The sequence below is a fragment of the Monodelphis domestica genome, chromosome 1, assembly GCF_027887165.1.
Source record: "Monodelphis domestica isolate mMonDom1 chromosome 1, mMonDom1.pri, whole genome shotgun sequence".
Taxonomy (NCBI): Eukaryota; Metazoa; Chordata; class Mammalia; order Didelphimorphia; family Didelphidae; genus Monodelphis; species Monodelphis domestica.
In genome coordinates this window covers 186,497,515-186,523,758 of record NC_077227.1, presented here as the reverse complement: position 1 = coordinate 186,523,758, position 26,244 = coordinate 186,497,515, and the positions used below count along the sequence as shown (strand labels likewise).

General features: G+C 39.7%; 1 protein-coding gene across 1 annotated transcript in view; it reads left to right on the top strand.

Moving 5' to 3' along the window:
- TNFAIP8L3 (TNF alpha induced protein 8 like 3) overlaps window positions 1-25,806 on the top strand; it is a 32,300-nt gene extending 6,494 nt beyond the window's left edge. The window contains exon 2 of the mRNA XM_056810193.1: window positions 23,965-25,806. Coding sequence (XP_056666171.1) covers window positions 23,965-24,527 — 563 coding nt within the window. The 3' untranslated portion in view covers window positions 24,528-25,806. The remainder of the gene's footprint in view (window positions 1-23,964) is intronic.
- Window positions 25,807-26,244: the final 438 nt, after the last annotated feature.

Here is a 26,244-nt window from a genome sequence, read left to right as displayed (position 1 = left end):
CCTCAAAAAAGTAACAGGTAATCAATGAATTCTAGGCAGGATCATATGGATTTGGAGTCATAGGACCTAGGTTTGAATTCTGGCTCTCCTGTTGAACTGCCTCAGTGACCCTGGACAAGTTACTCAGGCTCTGGATCTTAGTTTCCTCTTATGTAAAATGAAAGAGTTGGATTGACAGATTTCTAAAGACCTTTCCAGGTCTCAACCCGGTCATCCTAGGAAACACTTATTAGGTGTCTTATCCACTGATGCTATGCTAAATACTATTTGAGAGAAATACTACTCAATAGATTATTTGTATGAGAGATGTGATGATGAAGTGATTTGTTATAGAGAAACATGGGGGACAATTTTATGAACTGGTTCAGATCCTCCAAAATACTAATATGCACAATGGCCACAAGAATGGAAGTGAAAAGATAATTAAAAGAAAGACAAACAGCAAATGGAAAATCAATAAAGGACACCAAAAATAGGAAATGAAATGTGCCTACTGCATCATGATGGTGAGGTGGGGGACTAATAGGGCAGAATATTATACATGCAATGTCAAATGCAGTCAAAGTATCAGTTGGTTTTGCATAATTGTCATACTTTGTCTCATCTGGAGAGAGGAGGGAGGGATTTTTTTTTCTTTCTGTTACCAGAAATGGTTGTGATAAAGACGAATGCATCAGTTAAATGTTTTTTAAAACCTAGTTATGAAGAGATAAAACTAACACATCTGAGATAAGAGCATAGTGCTAGCTCTGGAGGCGGAGAAGATCAGTTTGGATTAGGGTTCAAAAAGCTAGAAGGGACCTCAGAGACCATCTAGTCCAACCCCTTCATTTAACATTTAAGAGGAATTGGGTGAAGCACCAGGAGATTAGGAGATGTACCTAAGGTCACCCTTAGATAGCAGTTGTCAGGAAGGATTTGAACCTAGATCTTCTGACTCTAGAACCAGTGTGCTCTTTTCATGGTGCCACCATGGGGTCCCTTGGTTGTCAGAGATGACTCTAAGGAAATGGGGACTTAAATGGGATTTGGAGAGGTAAAGGAAGAGGAGATGTGAATATCTTTAATAAAGGTAGAAGTACAGGTAATTATATGTATAAGAGGCAGTAAACAGACTAGCCTGACTGAAGCAGGGTGTGTTCCTGGGAGTAGGGTAGAAACTGGACCTGTGTTTTGATTGGTATTGAGAACTTTCCATGCCATATTTCTTTCAGCAACATGCTATAAATTCACTTTGATCAAATATGTCTCTTGAATGAGCCATCAAATACCTTTACACACACACACTCAACGAATATTAAACTCTGCATCATATACAGGGTTTTTTTAATGTACTTAAATCTGCAGTTACTAATGTCAACTTATCAGTAAGGACAGGGACTGGCCCTGTGATTTCATTAGTATAGGAAACTCCGACAAAAACAAGTTAATACTTTTCTCTGCAATGTGTAATCTTCAGGAATTGCCTAGAGCAGTGATGTCAAACTCAAATAGAAACAAGCCAGCAAGCTATACATTAGAACCCCATGGGTAGTGTAGACTTCAAAAACTACATATTGGGGCATCTAGATAGCACAGTGGAAACAATACCAGGCCTGGAGTTAGGGGGATACCTCCTAACTGTGCTACCCTGGGCAGATCACTTAACCCCAACTGGCGAGCCCTTGTCCTTCTGTCTTAGATTGTTACTAGGACAGAAGGTAAAGGTTTTAATCCTATCTCCCAAGGGGGTTGTAAGACACACATGAGATAACTGTAAAGCATTTAGCACAGTGCCTGGCATAGTAAGTTTATATAAATGTTAGCTATCATCATCATCATCATCATTATTATTACTATCATCACCATCAATAGTAGTACTACTAGTAGTAATAGTTCATCTGGACTAAAGCAAAGATATCATATAAACCAAATTAAAATATAATTGGGAAATATTTAATCAAATAAACAAAAGTACAATAAAACACAGATCACATTACATTTTAAAACGAAGTCTTGGAATTCAAGTTGTCCAGGTCACCAGCATTACATGTCAGAAAGCCTTGAACATGGGTCTTCCTGGTTTCAAGACCAATTCTACATCCACTCTGCCATACCGCCTTTCTCCAGAGAATAGCTCAGTAGATTAGATGGAAGCCTGGTCATAGAGGGTCTTGAAGCCCAAGCAGGCAAGCAAGCATTTATTCAGCACCTGCTATGTGAAACACTTTGGATATACAGATTAAAACAAAACTGGCCTCACTCTCAAGGAAGTTGTATTCTATCAGGGAAAACAATGTATTTATAGATACAAAAGTATCTGAGTAGTTATAAAAGATATCCAAGGTTATTTCAGAGCAGCAGTAGCTCAAGATCCCAAGAGGATCTTCAAATGGGGACTCCTGCCTGAGATTTGAAGAAAGTTAGGGGTTCTAAGAGGCAAAAGTAAAGGAATACAGTACATTCCAGGCATTTCTGCCATGTCCAATTCTTCATGACTCCATTTGGGGTTTTCTTGTCAGAGATCCTAGAGAGGTTTGCTATTTTCTTCTCTAGATCATTTTACACATGAGGAAACACAAACAGTGTTAAGTGAGTTGCCCAGATTTAAACAACTAGTTAATATCTGAGGTCAAATTTGAACGCAGGTCATCTTGACTCCAGATCCAGTGCCATCCACTGTGCTACCAAGATGCCCCATCCTAGGCATAGGGACAGTTTTTGTGCAAACGTTCAAAAGAGAGAGTAAAGAGGAGTCATATATAAGCTTAGGAAGTTGGAACCTGGCCAAGGAATTTGTATTTTATGTGGTAGGCAAAAAGAAAGCCACTGGAGGTTCTTGAGCTGGGAAGAAACAAGGTGGAAGTATTTTAGGGAAACTAGTCTGGCAGCAGTACATGGGAGAAGGGCACAGACAGAAGACAGAAGCTATTGCAATCATCCAGGCATGAGATGATGACGGCCTGAGCCACAGAGATAGCATGAGGATGGAGGAGAAAAGGCAGATTTCAAAGGAAGAGGTTTCAAAGGATTGACTGACAGGATATGGTGACAAATTGAATGTAGGGGATGAAGGAGACGGAAGAACTAAAGGTGATTTTGAAGATTTTAAGCCTAGGAGGATGACAGTACTTCTGACAGCAATGGGAATGATCAATTCCATTTCCGTTGTGTTAAGCTTCTGGTGATAGCAAAACATCTGAGGTGGAGGTGTCTTGTAGGCTGTTGGAAAAAAATATGAAGTACAGCTGAGATGTCTGGCCAAATGATCACAATGAAGGCATCCACAGAGTCGAAGGATAGGATTATCAGCCCACACACTTCCATAACCTATAGGGATTCTCCCCACAACAATCCCAGAAAGAAAGTCATTGTTTCCCCCATTTCTAAAGTGGGGAAATTGAAGCCCAGAGAGGTAAAAATGAATGAATGAGGAATTGGAAAACTAATGAGAAGAGCACACAATAATCCCCATGGTGAGTGCTGTTAGGGAGAAAAAACTCTTCACAAACAGGGGCAGCTTACTTTCCTGGTCTTTACTACATATAAAGGTAGAAGTACAGGCAATTATTGCTCCTCACACATTGATCAGTTTGTCAGTGTTTCACTTTTGGCAAAAATCCTGGAACAGTTTGTCATTTCCTTCCCCTTCTCATTTTACAGATGAGGAAACTGAGGCAAAGAGGCTTAAGGGGCTTGCCTGGGTTCATAGAGCTAGGAAGTTTCTGAGTTCAGATTCAGATTTGAATTCAGGTCTGCCCAAATCCAGAGCCATCATTCTATCCACTGTGACACCTAGCTTCCCATTCTAGGCATAGGTATAACCTTTCTACGAAGGTGCTTAGCAATTAATACACAGTAGGTACTTAGTAATAATACTATTTATTATCATTACATTATTATATTTCATATTATAAATAAATAATAATAAGTGCTTATTGATCATCTTCATTGTTTTGTACAGGCCAGTTCCCTTATCTGGAATGAAATGTACTCTCCTCACCTCTACCTCTTAGAATTCCTTATTTCTTTACAAACTCTGCTTGAGTGATACTTCCTCCTAGAGGCCTTTTAAAACTTCCCAGATGCTAATGTCTCCCCATTCCCAATTATCTTGAACAACTTTCTAGATGGAGGGTAGTGATGGTGAACCTTTTAGAAACAGAGTGCCAGGCCCTGCCCCCACCCCCAGACCAAGTGCCATGCCCAACCCCCACCCAGAGACCAAGTACCACACCCACCCTTCAACCCTCCTGCCACCCCAACTTGCCCCAGGAAAGGGAGGGAGGAATTACTCCCACTGGACTGCTGGGCAGAGGGGCCGGTAATGAGAGGCCTGCATGGGGAGGGGGGAAGGAGAGTGGCCCTAGCACTCTGCTCCCCTCCAGCTCTGCTCCCCTCCTGCTATGTACCATGCTGGGAGCTATGCTCCCCTCAAACCTAATTCCTCCAACCCCACGTCAGGAATCACCTTCCCCACAAACTCGACAGGCTGCCGTCTACACTGCACCCTCACACAGCATGTTGCTCCTTCCCCACCCCAGCACCTTACCCCAGACCAGGGAGGGAGGAAGCACTCTCATAGGGCTTCTGGTAGAGGAATGGGAGAAGTCAGGAATGTCCTCAGGGGCATGGAGATGTGGAGGGGAACAGCTCCTCCTGGAGTCCCCCTGGCTTTCTATTTATGAACTCTGTCAGGCAACTGCAGGTGTGCCTACAGAGAGAGCTCTGCATGCCCTTTTTTGGCATCCATGCCATAGGTTCACCACACTGATAGAGGGTGTCCCAAAAAGTCTTAATGCCATAGTTGCTTTTGTTTGTTAAGTTTGTGTGCTAGATATATAGATAGATAGACTGTTTTGTTGAAAAAAGGAATGTCACATGATGCTACAGACTATTTTGTTTTTGCCTTTGCATCATAATGCCTAGTATACAGTAAATAAAAAATAAATAAAACTGATTGAGATACAAAGAAGAAACAAAGATTGAGAATAACAGCTGAAGCCAGATAGAATTGCAGGACAGCTTGAGTCTATGATGGACTCTGTCCACCTCTGACTTTTTCTCCAGAATTTCTATGGAAAAGAAAAAAGCAAACAAGGGGAGATGATGGAACACTAGGATTTCTTAGAAGGTTAGTATAGTAAAAGAGTTTAGAATTACCAAGAAGGCAACATTCATTCACATATCTGAGCAAGGATTCTTGGGTACGGATGAGATTCAGTGGAATGAATGAGTAAAAAATAATGGGAGATGCTGAATGACAGACTGAAGGCCTAAATGAAGAAATTGGATGGATACTGAGCAAGAATGGGAGAGAAAACAAATAAGGAGGTTTGTATAGGAATGTATAGTATAGGAATATGTACTGAATTAAGTTATCAAAGAGCCTTATGGTGACCAGAAGTTTTTAACTCTCTTAGTGTCCTTTTGGCAGTCTAGTAGAGTCTCAGAATAGTATCTTAAAATGCATAAAATAAAATATGTATCATTACAAAGGAAACCAATTATATTGAAATATTATCAAGATATTTTTTAAAATGAAGGTTTAAAGACCCCACATTAAAAAGCCCTACGCTGGAGAGAGTGGAACTGTCATGGTGGTTGCTGGTGAGTGATTTAGGTTTGTGGAGGTAGAAAACAACCTCCTTTACTGCCTGGATACTTTTACTTCTCTGTCTCTCCAAAATCCTACCCAAACTTTAAGGCCTTCTTCTAGCTCAGATTATCTCATTCTTAAATGCATCATCTTTTTTTCTACTTTTGCTCATTCTGTTCACCCACCCCATCTCTAGCCTACATTCTCTCCCTTTTCTCTTCTATTATTCAAGATCTAAACCAAGTCCTAATGGCATAATAGAATGTTTGCTGCCCTTAGAGTCAGAGGACCTGGGTTCAAATTTAGACTCTGTATGATGGCAGTCAAGTCACAGCCTCTCTGAGCCTCATTTTCTCATCTAGATGACTTCTAAAATCTCTTCCATTTCTAGGTTTATAATCCTATGATAAATTCCATCTTTTCTCTAAAACCTTACCCACTTTTTAGTCATTGTTGATCCGCCCCTCCCCCAGTTCTATTTCTCTTAGCATCTAGCTAGCTCATTTTGATATAAAGAATGACCAATTCAATCTAGCCTACTAAATGATCCTGAAGAGACCAGGTTTGGAACAATTTTTCTGCTAATAAATGGCCAAGCAATCATCCTATGAATGGATTGTCTGATTAGGTATGTAGAAGAGTTCTTTGTCCCCATCAAAATTCCCCACAGAATTTTGGAGGCTAAGAGAACGAGATGTTAATATTTCAAAGCCATATTAGTATTTTTTAAACAATTTTTATGAATGGTTTTCAGGGAGAAAAATAAAGCAAAAGAATTAAAACTATTTTGAGCTTTCTACTTTATCTATTGGCCTACATATGTAAATCTTGACTTTCAAGTGCAAATCCAAAAGGGAATAGAGGGCAGAAGGAGCATTCATTTCCTTCCACATATGTCTCTTGAACATTTCCTATGGGTATATCACTGTGGGAATTATAGAAGGAAAGATGTGATTCTTTCCCCACCAAGTTTGCAGACTAGTTGGGTAGAGAAGACAGATATAGACAGTGCTGTTATACACAGAGCAAAGAGAAATTACTGCTCAATCAAAGAAAATTTCCTGAAATATCATGTCTGTTGCAGATAATATATCAAGTCAAGTTAAATCAGTGCTTTCCCTGACTTCCAGGCCACTTCTAAACCTCACTATCTCCCTTCTCTAACTATACCACCTTCTTTAAATCATTAAGTAGTATTGCCTGACTCCACTAAGATCATAAATTTGGATCCAGAAGGGTCATTAAAAGCCTTTTATTCATTTTTTAGGGATGAGAAAACTGAGGCCTACAGAATCGAAGTGACTTATGAAAGGTCATGCAGTGAGGCAGAAAGGTGTCTCAATAGATAGAGAGCCAGGTCTGGAGACTCCAGGGTTCAAATCTGGCCTCAGGTACTCCTTAACCATGCTACCCTGGGCCAAGTCACTTAACCTCATTTCCTTAGCCCCTGACCTTCTGTTTTAGAGTTGTTACTAAGGCAGAAAGTAAGAGTTTAAAAAGGAAGGAAGGAAGGAAGGAAGGAAGGAAGGAAGGAAGGAAGGAAGGAAGGAAGGAAGGAAGGAAGGAAGGAAGGAAGGAAGGAAGGAAGGAAGGAAGGAAGGAAGGAAGGAAGGAAGGAAGGAAGGAAGGAAGGAAAAGGGAAGGAGGAGAGGAAAGAGAAAGGGGGGAGGAAGGAAGATAAGAAAATCATACAGGTAGTAGACTCAGGTTTTGAACCCAGTCTTCTTTGGTTTTTTAGAATTAAACCCTTTTGACCATTCTCTGATGCTGAATATTCTACTCTCTTGACATCAGAAACGATACATATCTCTTGATTCCCCTAAACTTTCTGTCCATTTTTTCTCATCATTTCCCCCAATTCTTCAAAGTATATATTCTTTTATATTCTTTTTTTGTCCTTTCTAATATTCTCATTGTTGCAAACATTTATTCTCATTCAATTGTTTATGTAAAGACAGCTTCCAAAATAAACTTTCAAGAAGACAGACATTTATTCGTGCCTAGTTATTAAATGAAAAGCATGGTACTAGTTGCAAAGGATTCAAAGACATATACAAAAGAATCCTGGCTTTCCAAGAGCTTACATTTTATTTGAGCTAACATCTCAATCTCTAGCTTTGACCTTCCTTCAGAGTTCCTAACCTGCACCTCTTAATTGTCCTCAGGCTACTGCCACCAAGATGTGCCATTAGCATCTCTAAAGTCAGCATGTCCAAAACAAAACTATTCCTTCCTTGACCTCTTCCTTCTCCTAATTTTATTCCTTCTGTCAAAGGCACTTAATTCTTTTAGGAAACTTTGGGATTACCTTTCACTCTTCCTTCACTTATCCAAAAGGAGATTCTACCTCCATGGCATCTTTTCTGTTTCTGGACCTTCTTTACTGATACTAGTTGAGAGCCCTCATTACCACCTGCTTGTGCTTACAATAGCTTCCTAGTAAGTCTTCCTGCCCTCTTTCCTTCCCTTCATGCCACTGCTGGCATAAAGGATATCTTCCTCCCCTTATCTCTCTCCCACAACAACAATAAAAACAACAAGCAAACAAACAGAAAGACCCCTCACAACAAACACATCCAGTCCAGCAAAACAAGTTCCCACATTGGCCATTTCCAAAAGTGCAGATCTCAGTCTGGATTTTTAAGCCCATTGCCTCTCTGGTAGGAGGTGTGGGTGGTGTGATTCATCTTCAGTAAAGTTCTGTGCTTTTCTACCTTAATGCCTTTATTCACTCTTCTTATGCCTGGAATGTTCTCCCTCCCCCTCTTCACCTGTTGAATTCTTACCCATTCTTTAAAGCTCAGCCCACTCACTACCTCCTTCTTGAAGCCTTTCTTGATCCTAGATTAGTAATGAGTTTCCCTCTCAGATCTCATGTGGCACTTTGTTGTGTATGTACTACTTGTAATATTTTTTTATAGTCATCTGCATGTTTTGGGATCCTATGATTTCAAACTAGAAAGGACTGCAGGATAACCTACTCTTCTCTCATTAGAGATACCATATTTCTTGGTTCTCCTAAACTATTCCTTCTCATCCTGTCTTAGCAGAAGAGCAGTAAGGGATAGGCATTTGGAGTTAAGTGACTTGCCCAGAGTCACACAGCTAGGAAGCAGCTGAGGCTACATTTGAACCCAGGTCCTCCTTACTCCAGGTCTGGCTGTCTTAGCTACCCCTCCCAATCATTTTATAACATGTATACTCTACCATTCTGTCCTTGGCCTTCTCTCAACATACCCTCTTGTAACAAATTCATTTACTCTCTCATTCAGTTATTTCTGTAAGGGTATCTTCTATATTAAGCTCTAGTTCAAAATCTTCTTTCTACTTACTGTGCTGTCTTCCCTCCTAAACTGTAAACATCATCAGGGCAGGGGCAATGACTTTTCTCCCTCAACACCTAGCATAGTGCTTTACATAGAGTCAATGGATGGATGGATGAATGATTGAAGATGGCACAGTTAAGAGCCAGTGAAGAGGGATGCTTACCTAGGGTGAAGGTGTTTGTTGAAAGGTAGTGGAAGATGAGGGCTATTAGGATCAAAAAATAGATGAGAACATATTCAGAACACGGAATCTTAACCTTTTTTGTGTTGTGGACCCCTTTGGCAGCCTGCTGGACTCTTCTGAACAAAATAATGTTTTTAAGTGCACAAAATTCACACGATTACTAAGGCAGATGTATATTGAAATATAGTCAGGGATGTGCTGGTAAATATTTAACAACTTCCCCTTCAAAAAAATATATCTATATGTAGGAAGTGCTTTTAACTTTAATCTGCATTATTAATATATTCCCCATCTCTTTCTTAAGTCTAGACAGTCACCAAAATAGTAATCAAACCTTGATTTATAGTGATTGCTGATTTCTGAGATATAAATGGTCCACTGAAAATTTAACAATTGGTTCCCATCTTGTACAGCATGCTCTTGAATACAACTACATTTTTAAATTTTTTTAATTAAAAAATGGTTCACGGACCCCAGGTTAGAAAGCCTCTAATACAGATATAAAAGATGCTTCAGAGGTCATGTAGTCCAGACCCTTCATTTTATAGATTATGAAACTGAGTCATTAGAGATATGTTGTTGTTCAGTCATTTCAGTTGTGTCCTACTCTTTCTTACGCCAATGGATTTTTTTTTATTTTAAATTTAATTGAAATTTTTTTTCATGGTTACATTATATCTCCCTCCCCTCTTCCCTCCTCCCTCCTAGAATTGACAAGCAGTCCCAGTGGGTTACACATATTATTATCAAAGGATGTTTTCTTGGCAGAGATACTGAATGGTTTGCCATTTCCTTCACCAGTTCATCTGACAGATAAGGAAACTGAAGTGGACATGGTTAAGTGATTTACTCAAGGTCACACAGCTAGTAAATATTTGAGGTCAGATTTGAACTCATGAGGGTGAGTCTTCTTGATTCCAAGGCCAGTGCTCTATTCACCATGGCACCTGAGGAAGGTCACTCAGGTAGTAAATGTCAGAGGAAGGATTTGAACCTAGAGTGCTCCAACTACAGAATAAATATTCTCTCTATTGTACCACACTTGTTATCAGTATACTCTAGACATTCCACCATATAGACTTGGCTGTGCCTTGTCATATATGTTGTATTTCTTTCTTTCTTTTATTTTTCATTCTCTTTTAAAAATTTAAAAGCCTACCACCTGCTCTCTGAAGCATTAGGAAAACTACATTGTCATTACTTTTCACTTTATTCGTTCATTCAGCCATTTCTTTTTTTGTTTTCGAGTTACTCTTACCTCCTATTCCAATATCTATGTAAATCTCTACAAATCCACCACTTACATGATTTTATTTGATTTTTCAGTCTCTTGTCTTCTCTACCTCTTTATGTAAAAATACTTGTGTAGGTGGGTGTTTGGTCTGTTTTCAGTCCCAGTATAGAAGTGAAAATGATGAAGATCCTAGAAAACATATTTCCCTCAACAACTCAATTAAAGAGACTTTCTAAGGCAAATAAAGTCCTTTCCCCACATATATCAAAGTATGCTAAATTAAAAATACCTTTTTAAAATGGCATATGAAATGCTCTTTTTAGGCAGCTGCATGGAATAAATTCTGAGGCCTCTTTAGGAAAATGTAAAGCACTTCTTGGGTTTCTCCAGCATCATAGGCTGGAAATAAATTTGAGCCTGTTAATGGAAAATCTACTAGTGTGTGGACTGTTTAAGAAGAAGGGAAAAAAAAGGACCAGCTTGGCAGCACAAAAAGTGCTAGACACACCCTAATACAAACCAGCATTTTGTAACTCAGTTCTCACTCAAGGAAAAAAAAAATCCATACTTCAGTTGTATCCAAATTTTTAAAAGTTGCTGAAAAGCCATGGAGACAGCCCCTAGTCTCTGGGTAAAATATCATCAGTAAAATATGCCTCTTCTACTCAATTCTTTTTTAGCCCCTCCAGGAAAACGGTTTATGGTGAGTTTATCTTGTAAGACTAAACCAGCAATGGTAGCAGCTTGTATTTACATGGCAAGGCAGTCAAATTGATACCTCTGGCTTTCTAAAATGCAGGCCTAGGGAATCTCTATAATAAACCTCTAGCTCTCTCAATCCACACCTAATAGATTATAATTACAGGATAAACTTTTTTTTTAAATAGAAAGAAGTAAGCAGATTGGGTTCTCTGAGCTGATTAACGCTACGCAACTGCAGATTCTTCTCCTGCTTTGCTAATTTTTGACCCTCACCCTCACCTTGTCCTGGATCCCTTTCTGTCTAGACAGAACTAAGGAAGTCAGGGATCAGAGACAGGCTAGGGTGAGGTTTGGAGGAAGCCGGGAAGTTGTAGCAGAAGAACAGGCAGGACAAGACAGAGCGGTAATGGGAAAGACCCAGGAAGCAGCTGACACAGACTCTCGTCTTGGCCATGTGGTTAACTAGCTGGATGAGCTTGCACAAACCTCAGAATTGGCATTAGTTTAATTCTAATTTAGAAATTTAGGTCTCTCATCCTTTATCGCCAGCCTCTGCTGCTTTAAGGAAGGAAAGGCAGGCAGTATGATACAGTGTGAAGAGAGATCTTTTATGCCTTGACAAATGTGCTTCTGTAGTCAGTAATACTAGCACCAGGAGTGCTAGAGTCCTCAGCAATGCAAGCAGCAGAAGGAGACGAGTATTGGAGGGAGTGGCAGCCTTGGCCCTGGCCCTGGTTCCTATAACTGTGGCAGCCAGAGTATGGCTATTGGACAGGACGCTCAATCTGGAAGAGTCGCCGTGGGCCAGAGTCTCTGATGCTGATGATTTGCATTTTCTTGGGGAAATCACTTGAACCTCCCTGGGCCTCGGTTTCCTCTTTCATAAAATAAGAGAGGTAGTCTAGATTAGAAGTGTCAAGTATGCAGCCCACAACACTCCAGAACCAGATTGAAATATAACTGGGAAATACTTAATAAATTAAATCTATAAACATATAAATATTTAATAAATATGTAAAATAAGTAAAATATAATAAAACTTAGATAACATCAGATTTTTACAACTAAATCGGTATGTAACTATAGGGATCCTTATGTATAGATTAGTGTGGCCCCAACTTCTAGCTGGCCTCTGAAGACCCTTTTCCATCTCTAAAACTACGATGACCTCTACTAAGAGTGAACTCACAACCAATGGTCCATGACAGGCCATTTAGTTTTTTGGATATATCTAATCCTGAAGCCTTTTTTGTGTCATATACCCCTTTGTCAATAATATTTTTTTTAGATATAAAATAAAAAGGAATTCAAAGGAAACTAATTTTTTTAAACCTTTACCTTTGTCTTGGAATCAATACTGTGTATTGGTTCCAAGGCAGAAGAGTGGTAAGGGCCAGGCAATCGGGGTTGAGTGACTTGCCCAGGGTCACACAGCTAGGAATTGTCTGAGACCAGGTTTGAACCCAGGACCTCCTGTCTGTAGGCCTGGCTCTCAATCCACTGAGCTACTCAAGGAAACTAATTATTTTGAAATAAATGTGCTTTTCCCCCCCATCTAAATTCATGGACTTCCCTCCCCAGAAATCTTTCTTTGAATCCCTTGACTCAGGTTAAAAACCTTTGTTCTAGGGCAGCTAGGTGGCAGAGTGGATAAAGTGCCAGGCCTGAATTCTACAGGGTCTGAGTTCAAGTCTGGCTTCAGACACTTCCTACCTTGGTGATGCACCCCCACTCTTGCCCCTCTGCCTTAAGAATTGTTACTAATACAGAAAGTAAGGGATCTAAGGGGGGGGGGGGGGGGGGAAGAACGTTTGTTCCAATCATTAGGATACCTACCATTGACTTTAATCCCATTATTCCTGGTTCTACCCTTTGGGGCTAAACAAAACAAATCTAATGTCTCTTCACCTCAGAACCCTTCAAGTGACCCAACTTTTAAATATAGGAAACCTTCGAGCTCCAGTTCTGCCGCTGACCTCTTCTGGCCTCAGTTGCCTCATTTATAAAAAATGAGACAGTTGTACTGGGTGGTTTCTAAGGTCTCCTCTACTTTAACAGTTTGTGAGTTCTATGAGATAGGCATATATAATCAAAACCTCCAAAATGGGGATTATATTTACTTCATTTTTCTCAAAAAATCCTGCTTTCTGTCTTAGTATCAATTCTAAGACAGAAGAGCCAGAAGAGCTAGGCAATCAGAGTTAAGTGACTTGCCCCAGGGTCACACAGCTAGGAAGTATCTGAAGCTAAATTTGAACCCAGTTCCTCCAGGCTCTAGGCCTGGCACTCTATTCACTGTACTTCCTGGCTGAGTTCTTGAGAATTTTTAAAGACTTAGAGCCATGCCAAGTACCTCTTTCTTTAAGTATCCTTCATTGTGCTTATGGCATAGGGCTCCCAGCAAGGTCTAGAAATCCAAAGAGATCCCCAAATTACTCTGGAGAAACAAAAATCTAATGTCTTCTACTTCAGATTTTCTGCTTCTCACCTCACGGTCCCAAGCCACAGGCAAAGGCTCTCTCATCAACTGTCACTCCACCATGCCAGACACTACAAATATGAGATCTGTGAGCATCCAGATAATGGATTTGCCCCCTTCAAAAGTGCTTCAGCAAAATTTGGATCTCCTGTCAATGAAGAAAATGAATTACTACAGAGGATACGTAATAGGTGCTATAAACAACACATTACACATTCATCCCTTTCCTGCTCTTTGGAATTCAAATTGATTGAGATCCAAAACTGTCATCATAAAATTCAAATTTCAATAAGAAACATTAAATGGAACATTCAGTAACACATAATGCCGTCTGCTTAATTGTCTCTCGTCCAGAAGCACCTTCTGGCTTCCTCTTCATCATTTGTTCAGCTCAGGAAAATGGTAACAGCTAATGATTTATCCTTCCTTCTAGTAAAACTAGCTAAAATGAGAGGTTAACTTATTTTGTTGTGGTAGTTTCCAGGGGCAGAGGGTTCTGACCTGTGATTTCATCCCAACAACTCTGAGTTTGGAAAACTTCCCACTATTGCAAATCAGATAACCATTTTGTAATTTGTCTTAGAAAGTAGTTCCCTGCCTTCGAGAATTAAATTTTTTGTCCATGGTCATAGTATAGATAGAATGTGTCAGAGGCAGAACTCGAATCCAGATCTTTTTTAAAAAATCCTTACCTTCTATTTTAGTATCAATTCCAAAACAGAAGAGCAACAAGAGCTAGGCGATCAGGATTAAGTGACTTGCCCAGGGACACAGTTTGGAAGTGTTTGAGGCCAGATACAAACCCATGTCCTCCCCCAGATCTTTTTTATTCAGAGGAAGACTATATACTGTCTATGCCCACATTCTTTCTTCACTTATTATGTAATAATCTGAAATTAGAAAATGGTATAGCCTTTCAGTGTCAATAAGTCTTCTGGGTCTATAAGTATATATTATATTTTGAAATATGTTTTGTTTCTCTTTTGTAATAAAGGACAGGCATTGGTCCAGTTTACTGTTTAAAATTTCATATCCTGATTCCATATATAAGACTTTTAAAAGTGAACTATTTTGGCATTATTCTATTCAATTAATCCAAACCCAAAGTAGTGCATTAACAAGTTTTTATTCCTACCACTAATACAGTGCCTAGAATTTGTTCACTGTCTGATGGAGACAGGATTTTTAGACAATACTAAAGTGGGGAATTATTATATAGGAGTTGCCAGAAAGGAGTCAGGCCACTTCAGAGAATGAAAAATGTCTCTTGTGATTGCTTGCCTGTCCTGGGTGCTAAAATATCATGGAAGAGGGAAGGTGAGTGAATGAACAGGCTATGAAGGAGTTGAGCCACTGCTGAATTGCTTGTGGAATTAGAAATTTATAATGTGGGTTGATGAGATCCCCCAACAACCTAGATGATTGATGCTGTTTGTTGGGGCTACAGTAGGCAGGAAAGAGTCTGGAGCAAAGTGGAGAAAGGGTTCAAAGTCAGGAGAAGGGCTTTCTCTTGATTGTTAGAGGGCTTGGTGAAATTGCCCAGAAGAAAAGGTTTTGTGCTCAGAAAGATGTTTATACATGCCTCAGACAGGTGGAGGTTGGACGTCCAAGGAGGAGATAGGTAGGATATAGTCTTTGCTTTTAAGGAAGGAAGGTTTAAGCGCAAACCAGAAAGCCATGATCAGGAGAGCAGAAAGTGTGTTCGATTTTTTTAATTTTGTCAGGATAAATTTGCATTGGTTTTCATTACCAGAGAGAGGGATTTTTTTTTTTGAGAGAAAGAGGAGAGAGAGGATGTTACTTCCATCCTCAAAGAGAAAAATGTCTTTACCTTTGAGCCAAGTGTTGAAGGAGGAATCTGTATCTGAATAGATGGTTGGAACACAGAGAACTGGGAATGAAGAGACCTCTCCATCTTAGAATTTATGTGATAGAGAAAAGGAAAGTGGGAGTAGTATTCTCCTAGATGTAGAGAGAAGAGATTTTAATGTGCTCAAAGAATAGGTAAGATCTCATGGACTAAAATTCCACTCGGGAAGTCAGCCCAGAATGATTGGGAAAGTTTCAAGAATCAGATGCTGAACCCACAGAAAGAAACTATTTTCAAAGAAAATTGAAAGGAGCAGTCATTCTAAGGGTTTTTTAAAAACATATACAGAAGATGAAAACATGGATAAGTCAAGGAAGATAAAACATAACTCTTTAAGAAAAGTTCTTAAGTTAAGAATGAGCTGAAACAGGGGAGAAAAGTTAAGAATAACAAAAAGGGTTTCATAAGTTATGTTGGGGTCAAGGGGAGGAGTATTAAGGAATGGATAAAACCAATGCTCAAGAAGATGGAATGATAACTCATGTCAGAGATCTGACAAGGAGAGTGATCTTAGTTGGCAGAAAAAATAAAATTAGAATTTTTAAACAAGAGATTAATCCTGAAGATAAAACAGAATACAGTTGGATACAGGACAGGGCCTGGAGTCAGGAAGACCTCAGTTCAACTCTGGTCTGAGACCAGTACTAGCTGTGTGACTTTGAGTAAGTTACTTAGCCCTGTTTATCTCAGTTTCCTCATCTGTCAAATAAACTGGAGAAGGAAATGGCAAACCAATCCAAGAATATCCCAAATGGTATCATAAATAGTCAGACCCAACTAAACTGACAGAATGGCATTTATATAGCACTTTAAGGTCTACAAAGCACTTTATAAACATTATTTCATTTCATCTTCATAACAACCCTGCAAAATAGGTGCTATTATTATCCCTGTTTTACAGTTGAGAAAACTAAGACATACAGAAGTTGAATGACTTGTTCAGGGTCACAGAACTAATAAGATAACGAGGTTAATTTTGACCTCAGGTCTTCCTAATGCCACATCCAGGATATGTCTCATTGGGCTAAATCAAATAAGATAATTTTGGTTGAGGGAGAAGAGACACATTGGGTGGACAGAGGAGGATCCAGACTTGTGATTCCATCAGTGTTGGGGACTCCCTAAGTAGAAACTCCTTCCCCTAATTCAGATCAACCCCAGTTCTGTCCTATAATTGCTGAAAGTTGCCCAGGTCTCTGAAAGGTTAATTGACTTTCCTATGGTCACACAGCCAGTATATATCAGAGACAATACTTGAACCTGCACTTTCTAGACTTTTGATGAAATTTACTAGAGTTAAATTCAGAAAAATCAACTTGACAAGTCCAAGATGAAGGAAGCCTGGCTAAAATAAAAATTCATCTAAAAAATATGGGGGCTTTTATGAACTACAAGTGTAATATGAGTCAAAAGTGTGAAATGGCAGCCAACAAAGTCAGCGCGATCTTGGGCTGCATTGGTGTAGCATCCAGAATGAGGAAGGTGATAGTCATGCAGTAGTCATGCCCCCATTCAAACAATATCTGCAGTATTATGATTATTTCTTAGTATAATATTTTAGGAAGGAAGTTGGCCTAGGCTAGAAAGAAGATAATCAGGATGATACAGGGCTTCATAATTAAAACATCTGAGGATTAATTGAAGAATCTGAAAATGTAATTTCCAGGACCTCTTTTACTAATCAACTCCCAAGATTCTTTTCAGAATCATAACCTATGAGTCCCCTACCATTGTATTTATTATTTTAATCAGCCAGAAGATATGGTTAAAAAAGGCATTATTACACACTGGGAATCAAGTGTCTGTTTTGAGAAGTCCTCAGAGCTGCCTGATCCTCTCTCTACCTTTCTAGGGAATGCTTTGGTTAGTAAGCTTCTCCCCTGTGGAAAAGGGACAAAGCACTTTCAGCCAGAATTTCCTGCCTGTTCAGTACTTCCTAAGCCCTACTTGTAGTCTTCAGTTGAGGCTCTGTCTTCAGGGTCACTTGTTGTTCTATGGGCCATCCACTGGAAGTGCTGTGGTCAGTAGACCTCTCTCCCCAGGAGGAGAGGGCAGTAGCTCCTTCAGCCCACCCCCTTAGCCAGGATGCAGCAGATGCTCCCAGATAAGATCATATTACCTCTTTGAATGGCTTTTTACCCATTGGTACTCATATTTTACTTAATATCCAAAATTTCAAAACAAGACTTCTCTTGAACAAACTGAAAAACTCCTCAGAATGTTTGTTAAAGATCAAGCTTACGGGGAACCTAGGTGGCTCAGTAGATTGAAAATCAGGCCTAGAAATAGGAGGACTTGGACTAAAATCTGACCTTAGACACTTCCTAGCTATGTGACTCTGGGCAAGTCACTTAACCCCCATTGCCTAGCCCTTACCACTCTTCTTTCTGCCTTGGAATCAATATATAGTATTGATTCTAAGACAGGAGGCAAAGGTTTTTTTTTTTTAAATAAAAGCAAAATGTCTAACTTAAAGTCTATATTTCAAGGAAAGTTCTCAAAAAAGCTCTGATCCTATTAAAGGGACAGTATCAAAATCCCACACCTCTGATTTTGAGTCCTGAGCCCCTGGGGTACACTTGCAATACAAATCTCTTATCCAATGTCCCAAACAAGTGATCTAGCATTGAATGGCCTTTGATGACCTCCAATTACAGAGACGTGACTGCTCAAGACAGTGATCAAGACAGCTCTGATTATCAGGAGAGTCTTCCTTGTATGGAACTGAACCACCATAGATCCTAAGCCAAAGGCATTGTGCTCCTATACCATTGGAACCTCAGAATAAATAGAGTATGTATCAGGCCCATCCTCTACCTGGGCTATGAATTTACATACCGAACTTCAGTCCGACATTATTCATTCAATTACTACGTATTACTGCTGTCTCCCCCAATGCTTCCATTTCCTCTCTTCTCACTCACTTTTCAACCTTGTCCAGCCTGGCTTCTGGACTCCAAACTCAACTGAAATTGCCCTCTCCAAAGTTATCAGTGATCTCTCAATTGCCAAATCTAATGGTCTTTTTTTTCCCCCCGTTCTTATGCTTTTTGAACTCTCTCCTGCACTTAATTCTATTGACTACCCTTTCCTCCTAGGCATTCTCCCTTATGAACTTTTATGACATTGCTCTTCTGGTTCTTCTCCTTCCTATCTAACCACTCTTCAGTTTGCTTTGATGGTTCATCATTCATATTACCCCCTCTTCCACCATCCCCAAATAAACTGTAGATGTTCCCCTAGGTTCTGTCCAAGGGCCACTAATCTCTCTATGTATTCTCTTGGTGACTTCAATTAGTTCAACATGGGTGGTTTAATAATGTTTTTGCCAGTTATTCTCACAGATCATTAGAATATGAATAAGACAGAATTGTATGTTTCTATTTGTATTCCCAGTACTTAGCACAAGCCCAGCTCAGGAGCAGAACTGGAGCAGTCCGGGTTGTTTTTACACTGGCTATCCTACATGCCAGGAATGCACTCCTTTCTCACTTCCACCATCTCATGGAATCTCTCTTTTCCTTCAAGGTGTAGCTCAAGCATCACTTCCTACCTGAAGCCTTTACTTAACCCCCCTGAACTGCTAATCCCCCCTCTCCCAAACTACCTTGTAGTTAACTACTTTGTATTTATTCTTTTATATTTATTGTATCATATAATTTTATCTCCTTGTCATCACTCTCATTATATAAGCTCATCATGTGTAGAAATGGGGTCATTCGTTGTATTTACTCTTTCATGTAGTAACTGGCATATAATAGATGCTTAATAAATACCTGTTGATCAGTTATTTGATGCCCAACTTGACCTACCTGCTAATTTAGTATCTCATTCCCTGGTGTTTGGAGAGAACAGTTACCATACTCCATCATAGTAGCCTAAAGGATAGGAGCTCTATTTAATCAGTACTTGCCCAGTGCTATTGGTAGAAAACTAAATTCTTCTCTTGATCCTCAAATGAAAAGTTTCCATCTTCCCTGCTTTCACTCCCCACACTTCAGTCCCCTTAGCCAGCTCTTATTCTACTTCTCTCTTCCATGGTGCCCTTTGGAGTACCCCTATTTCAGCATCAATAAATTTCCTTTGATTCTGGACACTCTTCTTACAGCTTTCTTGCCTTCTCAGAGAGAAACCAGATTTTTCCTAAGACACTGCCTCCCTAGCTAATCGTCTCCAATATAGGGTATCCCCTAATACACTGGGCCATGAGAAGGGGGATTAGGTATGCATACCCATTGTCCTCACAATTTCTAGATTCTCTGCCACTATGATTCATCTATCTCTCCTCCTTTAATATTCTTCCATCTATATCACCTTGGCTAGATCCTTTTTGAAGTTGTGAACCCACTTTCAGGTTCTTTTCACTTCTTCCTCATTGAGTTCAATATCTAACTTGTAGTGGTCCTCTCCACATTTACATTTAAGGACTTCAGTATATACATAAATGTTCCCTCAAACAACTTGTCTTCACAGTTCATCAGCCTCCTCAGTTCCCATGACCTGTTCACTCCACCACAACCACCCAATGAGATAATTTTACTCTGGATTCACCCATCACTCATTACTGTTATACCTCTGTGATCCCCGACTCTGAAATTCCTCTCTTTCTCCTCTCATAACTTTATCGCCTTCCATCTCTCTTACTACTCTAGTTCTCATAAATTTATACCTGGTTTCACTGCAACTTAGAGTACTCTTTTTTAAAAGAGAATTACTCTTTTTTTTTTAATATCATAGACCCCTTTGACATTTCTGGTGAAGCCTATAAATCCCTTCTCCGAATAATGTTTTCAAATGCACAAAATAGATAAGACTACATAGGAAACCAATTATATTGGAATATAATTATCAGACTTTTTTTTTTTTAGAAGTTCACAGACCCCAGGATAAGAACCCATGCTTTAATCTCTCCAACCTAAATCATCTTCACTTTCTTCCCTTCGGAGATCTCGTAGCTATCTAATTCACTTATATTTCTCCCATTGCCCTTTTATCCTATTGTTACTCACCTTTTGCCCAATCTTAACCCTCACCATCTGAACTCCAGTTCATTTACTACTGAACATTGCTAGAGGACATCACACAACTGTACTGATTAGATCCAATACATATTGATGTTAGCAAACTTCAAATCTGGTCTCTCACAGGTACATGTCAAATTCAGTAACCATGGAAAACCTACTTAGCCTCTTTGAGTCTCAATTTCCCTACCTGGAAAATGGAGACAATAATACTTTCAGTACTAGCTTTCAGAATTGTTGTGGAAAGCACTTTAAAGTTTACAATGTACAAATGGGAGCAACGTTTACTTGTTATTTTCCCAAAGTCATACTGGTAGTCAGGTTGGACTAGAATCTGAGTCTCCTGCATTCTTATTCAATACATCTTGCTCTCTTCCTCTCCCTCCACTCACCTTGCCCAATCACAGAGCATCAAGGATAAGAGAATCATTGCTGGAGCTGACAAACCTGGTTCTCATTTGTCAATGTAGTTTTCTTGAATTTTCTAAAACTTTAAAGGAAACAGTCATTGTGAGAGAGAGTAGTAGCCACTATGAGATCAATAGAAGATGTACTTGTCCCTCCTGTTCCTTTTGATGTCCCACTCTCTCCTATTCCCCATTCTAAGGACTTCAGAACAGCCTAGGCGACAAACTCCTGTGAAAAGAGAATCCGTGTCCGAAAAGGGATTGTGACTAGGAGTGTTTGTGAGGGAGTGTGTACTGATAAGGATACTGATGGGGCTTTTGTTTGAATTGTACTTGAGTGTTTATTGAGTCTGTGTCTGGAAGCTTTATCTTGATGCCATCAGGGATCCTAAGGAAGGGATAAATGACGATAAAATCTGTAGTCTGACCACAGACAGTTCCATAGATGCAGGGAACTGCTTGTGGGGTGGGAAGAGGTGGGGCAAAGGAGAACAGCCAATTTTTAGGTATAGCCTCGGTGAATGATAGTTAATTCCATAGAAACTTTAGTATAGCTGAATTCTGTATTCTACCATTAATGATTTAGTTAACATGCAAAGCCAGGTGAGAAAGTATCATAATTAACTTTAAATTGAGAATTTAAGGACAAGCCTAGTCCAGGAGGAGGACTAGAACAATCTAGATTATGATGCCCAAGTATAAATATCTTCCCCTTGGGTGTTCTGTTCTCACTCACACAAGATAACCTGGAGAGAACTTTTTTTTTTTTCTCCACAAACAAGAGTGGCTGAAGTTAGAAGGACAACAAGATCCAGTGGTGAGTCTTTCAGGGACAATACAAGATAGTCTCCTTTTTAGCAGGCACTTTAGCCCAGATCATACCTTTAATAGAAGGGCACCCAAAGGACAGACAAGTGGAAAAATCAATAATTAAGTATGGAGACAGCTAGCTGGATCTTGAATGATAGTAGGAGACACATCGTGACTTGCCTGCCTAAATACAAAGGGAGCAAACTTGAGGATGAGGGATGGAGCCAGTGATCAAGGGACATGTGGGAGGATCCAATGATAAATGGAATTTGTGGAGGATAATACACTTAGGTGCTTAGCATCGAAGGCCACACAGGTTATATCCTAAAATCTTGTTAGCTTCAAACTCATGACCTAAGAGGCAGACAGAGTTCTGAAGCCTAAATGTCTGGATGAGCCAAAGATACAAAGGAAAATGTTTTAGAAAGAATCACAGGAAACTAGATGCCAGATAATATAAGAATCTTTTGGGGTTTCGGTAGAGCTTATATAGGAAAGCTAGGCCCTCAATACCAGGCTTCTAGTAATTTAAGAATTTTTTTAAAGGTGGCAGAACAAATTTTAAACTATTAAAATACAGTGAAAGTGACTATGAAAGCACAAACAGGAGATTTGTAGAAACCCTCAATCACATGGTTAGGAGGTAATTTGGCAGTGTAGTTGAGGAGTGCACAAAATAGGCACACTGGGGCTTATGAAACTCATTTGCCTTCCTTCTCCCCTATACAACTGAGAAGCTCTAGAAAATATTCACATTTCTCTTTTTAGATTCTAAAAAGAAAATGGATGCCTTGAATAATCAATAGCAAATAAAGATTGATATAATTAGTATTGCAGAAATGAAGTCAAAGACAAATAAATGGGACACTGTGTGGCCTTCAGAGCACAGACTGGTTGACAAGGCATAGTAGTAGAATGGATACAGTGCTGGACTTGGCATTAGTCAGACCTGAGTTCTAATCTTGCCTCCAGCACTTAAAAATTGTGAGATCCTGGGCAATTCATTTGATTTCTTTGAGACTGATTTTCCTCATCTGTAAAATGAGGAAGTTGGGACTTCTAAAGCCCCTTCCAAATCCAAATTTATGATACTTGATGAAAGGAGAGACTATGGTATACCATGATAATACTACTACTACTAATAATAATAATAATAATAAAGTCTTATTTTAATAAAAGAGTCACAGAATAGTTAGATGCAGGAGCATCTAGGCATCTATGTAGCACAGTAGATAGAGTACCAGTCCTGGGTTCAAATTTGACAGATACAAAGACAGAAGAGAGAGAGAGAGAAAGAGAGAGAGAGAGAGAGAGAGAGAGAGAGAGAGAGAGAGAGAGAGAGAGAGAGAGAGAGAGAGAGAAGGAAGGAGGAGAAAAAGAAAAAAAGTTAGAGTCAGAGAGGTATAGTAAAAAGAGCTGGGAAGTAAGAGACTTGTTCTTACCCCACCATGGCTACCATGAGTGTGTGACCTTCAGTGAATTACCTCTCTCAGCCCTGGTTTCCTCAAAATTAACTGCCTCCTTTAACTGCCATTTCTGTGCATCAACTATGCAATGTGCTGAATTCCTACAAAACTTCATTCTTATTTCTTTCTATCTCATGTTCTAGTTCTGTGTGTATATGTCATCTCTCCCTGAATAGCTTGTTAAGTTCCTTGATGGCAAAGTTCCTTTTTTTCTCCATAGCTCTTTATCCTCTGTAGGCTCTCAGTAAATATTTGAATCCAATGGAATTGACCATTGATTTTCACAACAAAATGATCCCAAAAGAACTGCAAGATCCCAAACTTTCTTCTAAATTACCAAAAACAAACTGATATTTGTTCAATAATGCCCCTTCAGTATAAGGACATATTTTACCCTATTTCACTTAAATAATATTCACTGATGTAGAAATTCATGGTCACCAGGAAGGAATCAAATATTTATTAAGCAGCTGTTGTGTCTAGGTACCATTAGGTGTCAAAGACCATATTCTAAATCATGGAAATTGCTGAGATGTCATTTAGCCAACACATATTCAGTCAACAAGCTAGCCCTATGCTAGATTTTCTAGGAATACAGAAACAGTAAAAGAAATGACCCCTACTTTCATGGGATTTCGTTATGTCTATGTAGAGAAATAAGGATGAGACAGGTGAACAATTATGGACCAAACTAAAAAATATTGTGAGCCCAACTGAAGCTTACAGAACTGCAGTATAGACTGGAGCAGCCCAGAAAGAGTGGATGGGGAAGGTTAGAATTTGGGTAGGCAGAGGGGAGGGAATATTCCAAGTATGATTGGAGTGGAAAACAGTATGAACAAAGTACAGCATCTTGTTCTAATTTAATTTTTTCCCTTTCTCTGTAGGCCCTGACTTATTTAGCTCAAAGAACCTTGCCCTTCAAGCACAGAAGAAAATTCTGAGCAAACTAGCTAGTAAAACTGTGGCCAACATGCTTATTGATGACACCAGCAGTGAGATCTTTGATGAGCTCTATAAAGTCACCAAAGAACACACCCGAAACAAGAAGGAAGCCCACAAGATCATGAAAGACTTAATTAAGGTGGCTATAAAAATTGGGATTCTCTACCGAAATAATCAGTTCAACCAAGAGGAGATGGAGATTGTGGAGAAACTCAGGAAGAAGCTAAATCAGACGGCCATGACCATCGTGAGTTTCTATGAGGTAGAGTACACTTTTGATAAGAACGTGCTTTCCCAACTCCTGAATGAGTGTAAAGCCCTGGTGCATGAACTAGTGGGGAGGCACCTGACTCCCAGGACCCATGGGCGCATCAACCATGTCTTCAATCACTTTGCAGATGTGGAATTCCTCTCTGCCCTCTATAGCTTGGATGGAGAGTGCCGGCTCAACCTCAAAAAGATCTGTGATGGAATCAACAAATTGCTGGAGGAAAAAATTCTCTGAATATTTTTTCCTCTATTTTCTCTTTCCTGATTTAAAATGACAGTCACTGAGTGTCTCTGATGAGAAACAGCAGCAACAGTAATATCAACAATGAAACAAAAACCCTGTAAAGTGTATCAATTTTCTGTCTCATTCATCTAGCGTCTGCTAGCTTCGTTCCAAGTCCAGGTGTACTCCCTGAGCTCCCTGATGTTGGATTTTTAATGTACATCTGATTGTTTGCAAGTGCTTGACATAAATGGCATCTCAGAGACTTGTTAAAGACAGTTGATGACATATCCCAGGCAGGGGGAACTACTCTGTTGAACGGCAGCATAATCAAGAAAGATTACCAATTTAGCTTTTTCAAGGGCATGAGAGGTGATTTGTTTAGGAGAGAAAGAAGGAAAGAAGAAAGTATAAACTGTTTTCTAAATGTCTTCTTCCAGGTGTGCTGATTTTTAAAAGTAATAATAATAACCTATAAGTTTAAGGAAATACAGCCTCCCTACATAGGAAAACGTACTCCCTACCCTCACCCCACCCCCAAGCAACACGATGAATGTAACACAAATCAGGGATCTACTATGAGAAGGAAATTTGCCTTTATTATTTTGGATAGGTTAGGGGGAGGCATTAAGGGATCAGGAAGAGTTTTTTCTATTTCAGATGTCGCAGAACTCCATGGGGGACAATTTCCTGGGAGTATGTCAATAGTCTCTAATAAGAGGTAATTTTCCTTCTATTACTACTCCTGAGAGATACACACATCTCATGTCTGCATGTGTGCAATCAGCTATGGTTCAAGGATACTCTGCCTGAACCAGGCACACAACCAGTAAGGGTTTATAACGATGCATAGGTGAAAATCAAACAGGAGGAATCCCTTTACTTCCTTCTTGACCTTCTCAAGTTTCAAAGCACCATTTTTTTTTGGTCCATTAAACTGAAGAACCCTTTGAACAAAGGAGGAGATTGTGATTATGATTCAGAAACAAAACCATCTGCCATGAGATGCTTTCCTAAAATAAGAACAGTGGAAATGACAAGAGAGGAATCCAGACGTCAGAACGCATGCCTCATACTCTATTCCCTTGAACAAGAATGATCGTACTGCCTCAGACTGTAGTCTGAACCAGCCCTTTAGCCAGTCTCGGACTGCAGAACCCATGCATGGTTAGATGATTTGTGGGAGGTCATGGCTGCAACATCAGCCAAAACAGCTACAGCCCAGATGCCAACCAGTCAAACTTGAATTGCTCACGTTGTCAAAGTCAATTAAACACTTCAGTGAAAAACAGCATCGTGTCCTCTGCAGGTGTTGATTTTTTTCTTTTTTAACCGGGAGAGAATGTCAGCCTCTAGAAAACAATTTTTTAAACTGATATGGGGGTAAAAGGGGAGAGGTAATGGAATTATTGATGAATTCTTCATGTTCCCATGCTCTCAAGAACTGTCATGACCTTTAATCATAATGGGAGCAAAGGGCTATGAAGTCCAGCTAGCCTGGCATCCATGGAAGCTGCAGGGAACAGGCTCCTAGCCTTTCCCATTGCACCTGCTTCCAATTTCTGCTTCACCAATGACCTGACAGCTGGGATAGTCCCATTTGAATGCCTGACTTGGTGATCCTAAAAATGCCACACAACTATCTGGGTGATCTTGAGCAAGTCACAACCTCTCTGGACCTCAAGTTTTGTCAACCATAAACTAAGAGGTTGAACTAGAGGTCTTTTCT